Source organism: Pteropus medius, unplaced genomic scaffold (assembly GCF_902729225.1).
Source record: "Pteropus medius unplaced genomic scaffold, Ma_sr-lr_union100, whole genome shotgun sequence".
Taxonomy (NCBI): Eukaryota; Metazoa; Chordata; class Mammalia; order Chiroptera; family Pteropodidae; genus Pteropus; species Pteropus medius.
The window spans coordinates 3,498,540-3,508,437 of NW_024349519.1; the positions used below are offsets into that span (position 1 = coordinate 3,498,540).

Sequence of the window (9,898 nt, forward strand, 5' to 3'; positions counted from 1 at the left end):
TCCGGACAGCGACGTCCGCAGGTTCTGGGGGGGCTGGAGCCGGGGCCGATTCCGATCCCTCTCCCAGATCTATCCATCTCCATAGGCCCTTCTTTGAGGCCTACAGCTTCTGCCTAGCCTTGAAGCCTAAGATGGCTATTTGGAGACAGGTCCTGGTTTCTTTTGTTAGCTGTATAAACCGAGGGCGACGGGGCCGAGGCTATGCCCCCGGCTGCCGGGATCATTTCGCAGCCGATTATCGATGTTAAACCTGCCCGCGCTAATTTTGAGTTGCACGAAAACTGCTCTCAGAGTCTGTGTGTCTCTGTGTCTCCGCCTGTGCTAGAGCGGCAGCGGCGGCAGAGCTGACTCGCGAGCGAGCGGGCGGGCGCGGGCACGGGGCGGACGCGGGGCTTCGGCGGGCGCCCCGCACGCCCGCACTCCCCGCCGCGGCGCTCAGACCCCGCCGGGCCGGCCGGGCAGCGGGCAGGGCGCGAGCCGGCACCGGGCCGCCCGCCCGCCCGAGCCCCGCGCCCGCCGCGCGCACGCGAGCCACCAGGCCAAAAACAGCCCCGCCGCCGTCCGCCTCCGTGCCACCGGCTGCGAGCGAAAAGAACGCCTTTTGCCCCCGTGGGCCACCCCCCCGGCCCCGAGCGCCCACTCCGGGGTCAAAGGAGACTTTTTGGAGGAGGCCAGCGAGAGGGAAATACAAATTAAAACTTCCACTCACCTTCGCGAATCCGCCTAAAGTAGTGACTCTGGTGTAGAGACCGTGAAGATCCAGCTCCTTCCCACCCACCGCAGGGATTTTTTTAAAAGGCGACCTGCGGGAGAGAGAAAGCCCCGCACTTGTCAGCCGGGACCCCGCGCCCGGCCCGGGCGGGAGAGCCCAGTTCGCCCCGGCTCGCCCCGGCGCTGCCCCCCCGGTTGTGCTCTCACCCTCTGCTGTGGTGGAACTGCCGCAGCTCGTCCAGGAAAGCGAGTCCCTTTCTCCGCTCGTCCGGAGGCGCCTTCCCCGTCGAGTTTGCCATTATTTTTTCAAAGGAGGTTTAAAAAAAAACCCAGATTGGTGTTTTAAAAGCGCCCCCCGCTCCCTGCGCTTCCTACCAGAGCCCGGAGCCCATTCCTCGGCCGGCGGCGGCGGGGCTCAGTCATGGGCCGGCGGTGGCGGCGGCGGCGGCGGCGGCGGCGGCGGCGGCGGCGCAGGGAGGGAGGGAGGGAGGGGGAGGAGGAGGAGGAGGAGGGGAAGGAGGGAGCAGGAGGCCAGGGGGAGAGGAGGGAAGAAGGGAGGGGAATTTCTAAAAAAGTTTAAAGAAATCGGAGCGAAACTAGAGGGGCAGGCGACTGCCGGATCCGCGCGAAGCCGCGGGGCGAGCGCGGCCCCCACCCCTTCCTTCCCTCCCTCCCCGCGGCCCGGCTCTCGCCCGCCTCTCAGCGCCGCCGGCTCAGGCGGCTCGGCCTGGGGACGCGATTCAACATGGTGCTGCTGCCGGGGGCGCGCGAGCGAGCGAGGGAGCGAGCGAGGGGAAAGGCGAGCCGACGGTGAGGGGCCGTGGCGGCCAGAGGCCCGGGAGTTTCGGCAGCCGCGGCGGCGGCGGCGGCGGCGGCGGCGGCGGCAGCAGGGCTGGGGCAGGCGGGGCTGGGGGTGGGGAGGGGGAGGTCTGTGTGGTGGTTTGTGGAAAGCGGGGTGACAGCGTGTATTTCGGCCGCAGCTCCGCGGGGCCCTCGCACACATTCACGCGCGGCGGCGGCCGGGGCGTCCCCGGGCAGAAGGCACCGGCGGCAGCCGAGCAGCTGCGCGCCGCCCGCCCGCTTCCCTTGCCGCCAGCCTCCCTCTCTGCCGCCGCCAGCGCCGCCGCCACAGCCGGGCAGCCAGCGCCGCGCAGCGACCCCCGAGGGCCGGCCGCGGCACTGCGCCTGGCTCCACACCGCCCCGGCAGCTCCTCGCGGGGAACAATAGACTCGGCTCGCCGGGTTTAGGGTTCATCTGCAATGTGCCGCACATTTCACACGCACACAAAGCCGGCGGAAAGGGGGGCGGCGCGGGGAAACGGCCACTACCGGTTGTTCCAGGGTTAGGGGTGGAGGCAATGTTCGCCTCCCGGCCCGGCTGTTTGGAGGGCTGTCTGGGAGGACCCCCGCCCGCTCAACAAAACCCGTGTGGCGCTCGGGAAGGGAAGGAAAGGGAAGCTCAGAGGGGCAGATCCTCACGCTACGCATCATTCATAGATTGGAATAAAGTCAATTTGATACTTTTTTTTTTAAGGTCTAAAGGAATCAGCTTTTCTGAGCCTTGCACTAGTATTTTAGGGCCCGGTTAGCACATTTTCCATGAATTATCCACGAACTAACTTTAGCAAACTATAAATTAAATACATTGTGAACTGTCCTAGTTCTGTGGAAATAGAGTAATGCTCTTAATTTATCTTGCCTTGGTTGTTTTCACGTATCAAACTAGATTATTGTATGCTGTGTTATGTAAACGGTAATTAAATCCAGTTGGGAAGCAATCTTTTAAACTTCGACAATAATAAAAGTTTATCTTTTTATATTACGGCATCTTAAAAATAGATGCTCTTAAATATCGAATAAAAACTTGTTTTTCCTTGCTTTCACTCGAATGTTTTAAATGCGATCCCCGTTTAAGTATTTTTGAAGGTTAAAAAAAGGCCGCTTAAATGACAGACATCTCAACAAATACTACCACCTAAGTTTGCATTTACGAGGAGTGGTGGAGTCGGCCCTTTCCTACAAATGTTAATAATGCCTCGATACGTGAAGCATATTATTATTCCCATTCCAGTGATGGCCACTACGGGCAAAGTCACTGACTAACCCAAGGTCACAGGCTAGTAAATGTCTGGATGGGTTATTATTTCAGATAGTGGTTCCAATGGGAACATTTATTTGGTGGTTAAAGAAATTATGTAACGTAGTCCAGCATGCTTCCGGTGCTCACTCTAGGAAACGGATTTATTTCCCAAGTAAAGTTTGTCTCCTTAGTGGGGTTGGAAAAAGGCTATGGCTAGGAGGTTCCTGACACCCAAGGGCCAGTGAATGTCTCGGAAGCCTCTGAGGGGCGGAGACGCGGCCGAGGGAGTGGAGATGTCGAGCCCCGGCCGGAGGTGAGAGGGGCGGGGTAGGAGGTAGACCTGGTCATTTGTCCCTTCCCCAGCCGGTCTTCTTAGGGGTAGTGGAGATGTGGGTCGCAGAGCTGCGGGGCCTGGGCTGTGCGGATTCCCTAAACTCCGCACTTGTGCACAGCCCCTTACGTAACTGTCAGCGCCGGGGATTCCCTAGAGGGGGTCATTCTATTCAACCATTACACACACCCCGGGCTCCTGCCGCCGCGCCGCCGCCGCCTCACAAAATGGCGGCGCCCATAGAGGAGACAGCGGCCGCCTCCTCGGCCCCATTTTGTGGAAGGCAAGAGATCTGTCAACATGGAATACCTCCGCTGAGGACGCAACCGAGTTTTGAAATTCTGCTTAAGGGATGGAGACGAGAGGATCTCATTCGACAGAAAATGTCAGCGACTTCTAGCACCTCCACACTGTTTTACTCTTCATTTTCTCGAAGGAAACGCCAGAAACCGCAGGGGTAACTCTAACTAAGGGGAGACGGGAAAGCTGCGGCTGAGTTCTCCGGAAACTTGCCGCGGCGTCTTGGTGGCTTTGGTTGCTCTTCCACGATCTCGGGAGCTGAGCGCGTTCTCACGGAGGGTCGCCAGGGCCGTCGACCCGCTCCTAGGGGACAGGGAGCGGGCGACGCGGAGCGGCAGCGGGGTTCTCTGCGGCGCCACTTGTATAGCGAGACTTTTCGGTAGTTTTAAATGCCAGAGCCCACGGCCCTGTTGGTACCCTTCGCCTGAGTCGTGAGCTTTGGAAGCCCCGGAGGCCCCTGCTCTGGGAACTTGCTGTCTGCCGGGAGCCGGGGAGCCTTCTGGCCAGGAGCGCGCGGTACTTGAGGATTCGGGCAGCCTTGTCGCGCCGGGTGGTCGCGGCGCGGACCGGGGCTCTGAATGGTGTAGATGGAGCAGGAGTGGGAACGAAGGCACGTACACTGAAATTTAAGTCACCTGAGTCGGGACCTAGAATTGTATGTTAACAATGTCTCGGGTTAGACATTAGAACGTCGTTTCTAGTATCCCACTCTGCGGGGAGCAAACCTGGTTGTCTTATTTCTCATTCAAAGGACAGAATGAGGGGGTGACACTTTATATTTTTATTTTTCAAGGGGAGGTTGCCACTATTAAGCCACTGACTGCTTGCTATTGTGTTAGTGTATGTACACACACGCATACACAATAGTGCGTTTTGCTTTTCAGTGCAAGTTATGAAGGCTAATAGACCTGGAGTGTAATACTAATGTTTTAATGCCTTAAAAATTTAAGATGTTGTATGTAACTAGAAAATTGACTCTTTAAAAAATTCCCTTTCTGCAGAAGAAGCTATCATTTACAAAATGGATTCCTAAAGTATGTCTGATGGACAGAATTTAAATTAATTACACTTTAGATAAGCTCTAGTCAGAGAAAAAACCTTCTGATATTTATAAGATTACTACATGGTTCAATTCTTCAAGACTAGAAAAAATGAAAGGCAAAAGTAAGCTTAATATTAACGCTATTTGCTTGTAAGAGGAAAGTAAACGTTGAAGGAAAAAGGAGGTTCACCTGATGAAACAAATATGCATCACGCGATTAATTTATTTCAGATGGTTTTTCCAGTTGCAGCAATCATTTGTATTTTTATATGACTTTTCTGGGGAGGTGTTTTGTTTACGTTGATTTTGAACCTCTTATTTCTTCTCTGATACACAACTGCATCTTTCCGCAGTCTGCGTCTTAGTCACTAAGTTCCATGCCCCATCTTCAGCCGCACCCAGGTTGATTCTCCTGGTGTGTGAATTACCAAGATACAGCTTCTGGTCATGTCTGTTCCTACTGATGTTCTTTATAGTTAATAAATTTTGTGGCACTAATCAATCTGCATGTCCTCCAGGAATACCTTATCTTAACACCCAAGTACGCAGAGAATATTTTTTTATGAGACGGGACTAAAAGCAACCCTAGTACAGTTATTACATTTCTTTGTACCATATTGCATTTCCTGTAGTGGGCAGCATAGAGCAGTTAGATCCTGGAAAAGAAATGTTGAGATGTCTGACAGTTTTACAATATTCTCTAATTTGATAATATATAAGTAAAATGTACTTTGTCGTTTTCAAGCATTAATGGAAAATATTCCTATAAAAGTTACCAATAACTGAAAATTGTTGAAACTAGTTTACTGTTCTGGTGAGAAATGTTGAGAAAGCCTTTTTGGTGTGAAAAACGCAAAGCGTTTTTAATGGACTGCAAACCCTGAACACCATAATTAGAGGTTTCTGTTATTTTATATGAATTTCTGAGCCTTATCAGTTTTAATATTATTTAACTTAGAAATTGTGATGTTTAAAATTCTCTCATTCAAATAAACTTTAAAAAAGTCCCTCATTCAAGTGAACTTTACAAAAAACTATAATATTTCAAATTAAGCATGTCAGATATATGATTAAAATAATAGATAAAACTTAATTGAGGAATTAGTATGTCAAGTCATTAGAGAAAATTTTGGATTTTAGGTTACCGTTTAAAGGAATTGGTTGAACAAAGCTATTGAACTTTATATTTCTTTAAAGATGATCTTAAGAAGAAAGATAAGCATGCTTTCACTACTTGCTCTTGCCTGTGTCTATTGCTGTACATTTTTTATGTAGGCTTACTTTCTTAATGATTTGTCCCTAAAGCGTCTGCTAAGCTTTTGGAGTTTTTTATTTGTTTTTTTCAATAGATATTAGAGGTTATGCTTTGTATATAAATCTAGTGAAATTTATTAAGAAAAGATAATTTTTCACTAAAAAAAGACTTTTTAGTAGGACTTAATACTAAACATTAAATTTTAGCCAATTACTAAATATTCTTTGAAGAGACATTCCCAAATGTGCTTTTGACAGGAAGTTGCTCTCAGTAGTTTAGGTCAGTTACCTGATCTTGAATATTTTAAATCACTAAGAGTTTAAGATGCTATATATATTTGTGCATTTTTATTTACTTCATCTCTTTTGATCACTGAAAAGAAAAGTAGGCCCCAAACTAACTGTGTTCAGTATAGTATCATCAAAGTTTATAGTAGTTTAACACTTTGTTTATAGTATTTAATAACTTTGAAAACTAGAAGAGCATAAATACTAAACCAAGGAAATGTTTATTATTATCAATACAGATCACTAAATCATTGAGCAAATATTTATTGAATGCCTACCTTGGACAAAAGGTGAGGGAGGAGAAATTGACTTGGCCTTCAAGGAAATTATACTGCAGTACTAGAGTTTTCTTAACTGCTAGCTTTAAAGGATTATAATGAAATATTCAAACCATAGAGTTCTTAATTTTTAATACTTAAGCAGGATCTTTAACATAGAGTTAAATTCAAAATTCTGTTTAGAGACAATTATGTACAAAAAACAGTATTACATTAACGTTAGGACTAGTGTTATTTGAAGTGCTATAAAAATATTAATAACATCATTTAAGTCACATTGTTTGAAAACTCAGATCCACAAAAAAAAAATCTGGTTCCAATAATTAACTTTTTAATTATGGGAATGGCAAGGGGATGTTCAGTGAATGTAAAAAATATACTACTGAGCAAACAAACAGGAATTGTTTTCATGAATTTTGATTTTCTGTTTCAATTTTTTGGTACATTGACTCTTCTGACATTGCATTTTGCTATTAATTAAAAAAAATTAAACCCCAAAGACACATTAATTCTGTATTTAATGCCGATTTAATTCTTGACTAGCTGTAAAGCTCAAGGAGTTGGCAGTTTTGTTGGTGAAACAATAAAATAGGAATTAAGCCGAAATGCAAAACTATGTAATAATTAGGTTTCATAAAACTATATACAGTTTTTTCATTGTAAGTACATGAGTCAGAATAGTATTGACTTAATAGTAATGTAATTTATTTAGCTTTTGTTTTTCTCTGTAAACATACCATAAACTGTTCATATACAGCACCAAAATGGAATGTCAACCAGGGCCAGTGTAAATTGTTCAAGTTTATTGCTGTACATTAAGGGAAATTCTAACCAATGGCTCTGTGGCAACAATTTTTTTAAAGAGCCATGGTTCTTTAACATAATTTGTGGTATGTAGACCTCAATTAAAAACACACTGGAATAATCTTTGTGTGATAATGTACATGGAAATACTCATAAACAGTTCTTCAGGGGTACAATGCTTTCCAGGTATTTGTAAACTACAATGCTTTCCAGGTATTTTAAACAAAGATGAAAATTTAAGAGTATTGTTCTACATTTTTATAACCAAATTTCCCTTAATTAGTAATATTAATTACTAACTAATATTAATAACAGCCATTAGTGATTGTTGGTAGCCTAAATAAATATGAGCTTAGTTCCTGTTCTGTTACTTTTAACTGCATTTAAAAACAGATTTCTTCAGGGTTAATCAGGGGTTAAATAATGGCCATCTTCTTCCTCTGGAAACAGAAAAGAAGCTTCCTTCTCTTTAGGATATGCAAGAACTTGCTCTCTTCCCACTGAACTAAATTCTTCCTTTATGTTGCCATTGGTTAACCTCAGTTGTTTTTTCTGGTCTATTAAAATCGTGGCCACCGTAAATAGTAGTAATACCAAGACTACACCATTGTGAGCGGGCTTGTGCTCACAGCAGATACTCTCCTTTCTACCCAATCCTTGTTCTCAATGTCAATTTATAAAGAGACTTCTGAAATAATAGTATTAGTATATTCCCAGCCAAATAAGAGAGTCAACTTGTGGTCTGTTTATGGTGTTCAAGGAGTTCACGAACCCTATGAAATAAGATGTGTTTATTGCATTTTTCTAGGGAGATGGTCTCAGCAGTCATAGACATCTTAAAGAGCCCTGTGATACCTAAAAAGTTAAAGCAGTTTGCTAAAGGCCAATAAGTTTCAAGGATTGCCTCAGGTGCTGCTCTTTATTTTGTGAGTTGTTGGCATGTAGGGAAAGGCATTTTGAAACTAGTTAAGGGATACCATTTTAGTTCATCAAATTGTAAGAATTACAGCAACCAAGCAAACGCCTATGTTTCTAAAGAAGAAGTACAATAGATGTTTAAAGAAAGTTTAATTGCATTTAACTATTTTTCAACTTACTCTGTATCAAAAATGTATAGATAAGGGATGAAGTTTATTCAAAATAGGCCCTAAATATAATTGGAAATGCCTAGGGATATGTGTGCATTTATTACCATTGTGTGGGTAGTAGTGCGTGTTTTGTGTTCTCTGGTGGCATTGATCAGAATTGTTTCCCATGGTGTGGCCAGTTCATACTGCTATCTTCCTGTTTTCCTTTGTGCTTACTTGCTCTGCTTCTCTTTGCTGCAGTTTCTGAGGAATGTACCTAGGAGGTGGCCCGGACCTTGCTTTCTTAGAGATCTGGTAACAGGGCTGCTTGATCCCACAGCAGGTTTCTTGTAGCTTGTCTGTGGGCCCAACATATGATAATTGGAACTTAGAGGATACACCAGAGTGCAGTTCAGCATAACCTTTTTTAAAATGCTAGCTACTTAAATCCTAAACTGTGCATATTCCCAATTGTTCAGTGGATATTAGTAATATGTTAATTATTTTTGTGCACCTTTTTTGTGTACTGATCCTTACATGCATAATTATTGTTATTTAAAATCCACATTTCCATGCATCGTTTGAGGGAGGGGGAAGGTTAGCACTCATCACATTTTACATATATGTTAACATTAAGATTTTGGCCCACTCCCCAGTAAACCAAACAGAAAGGGCATATTTGAGAAAAAAACATGTGTTTTATTCAGACTCCAATAATTAGGCTGATGCACTTGATTTATGTTATACATTGAGTTCATCCTTAAAAGGTAAACATTTTACAGTAAGTCTCCTGGCTCACAAATCAGTGCTTTTTCTACTGAACATTCTTTGTCTTGCTAATAAAATCCAATTTCCAGACTTAGTTGCTAAGCACATAAGCATAAAACCATAAATTTATACAAACCATTTATTATTAAAAAGTAGTATATAAAAGTTAAAACAGAAGCAATTGATCAGTGAAAGTGACCGAAGATAAGGAAAATGAAAATAGAATTATGGTAGAATAAGCTAAAAGGCCTTTCTTTAGGGGATTATTGGGGGAAAGAAACAGCTCAAATATGAGGTCTGGGACTTCTTTGGCAATGCTCTATGTTAAATTAGAATCTGCAGGATCTCCCTTATCACTTATCTTTAGACTTACTTTGTCAAGTGCACTACTTATTTAGTAACCAGGTGAGAACATTTGAAATGAATCTTTTAAGGTTACACCTTATATAATACTTACAAATATTACTGCTACGTACGGACTAACATGTTTTGCCTTACTACAATACCTTGTACAATTTTATAACTGCTATATGCCCTATAAAAGGTAACCAGCCTATATAAATAAGTCCTAGCTCTCAGTCTCTTGCAGCTTGGCAAGTTCTTTCTGACATAGCCAAAATTGCCAGGAACATAGGGGTATCATGCCTTACCAGTGAGAACATACAGCCTTTCTTTGCTGGCTAAGGTGAAATCCAAGGTAATTCTATAGGACCTAGGGCAATGGCCATCCTCGCAGCAGATTTAAAGAAGTAATCTTATTGTTACCTTATTTTAATAGGTTTTGATCTTTCTGAGATTGCATATAATCTCACTGGCGAATATTATTTCCCTAAACCATTGTGCTTCACAGATGTGACTGTTTCCTGCCGGGGAATATTGGAAGATAACAAAGCCAGACCAAGTGTGTATGACCATGAATGCACATGAGCTCAGCAAATGAAATAGGTATCTTTGCAAGTTATCTACTCTCTTAAA

At 44.5% G+C, this 9,898-nt stretch overlaps 1 protein-coding gene across 3 annotated transcripts in view; it reads right to left on the bottom strand.

Moving 5' to 3' along the window:
* The window catches only part of ARID2 (AT-rich interaction domain 2), a 128,177-nt gene extending 127,015 nt beyond the window's left edge, over positions 1–1,162 (bottom strand). For 2 of the 3 annotated variants that reach the window (XM_039882237.1, XM_039882239.1), the window contains exons 1-2: positions 919–1,161; positions 710–803 (exon numbers count right to left, since the gene is read on the bottom strand). In XM_039882237.1, the coding sequence (XP_039738171.1) occupies positions 710–803; positions 919–1,010 (186 nt within the window). In that variant the 5' untranslated portion in view covers positions 1,011–1,161. Of the gene's footprint in view, positions 1–709; positions 804–918 lie in introns of all 3 variants that reach the window. The other variant, XM_039882238.1, reaches the window with a different exon arrangement.
* Positions 1,163–9,898: the final 8,736 nt, after the last annotated feature.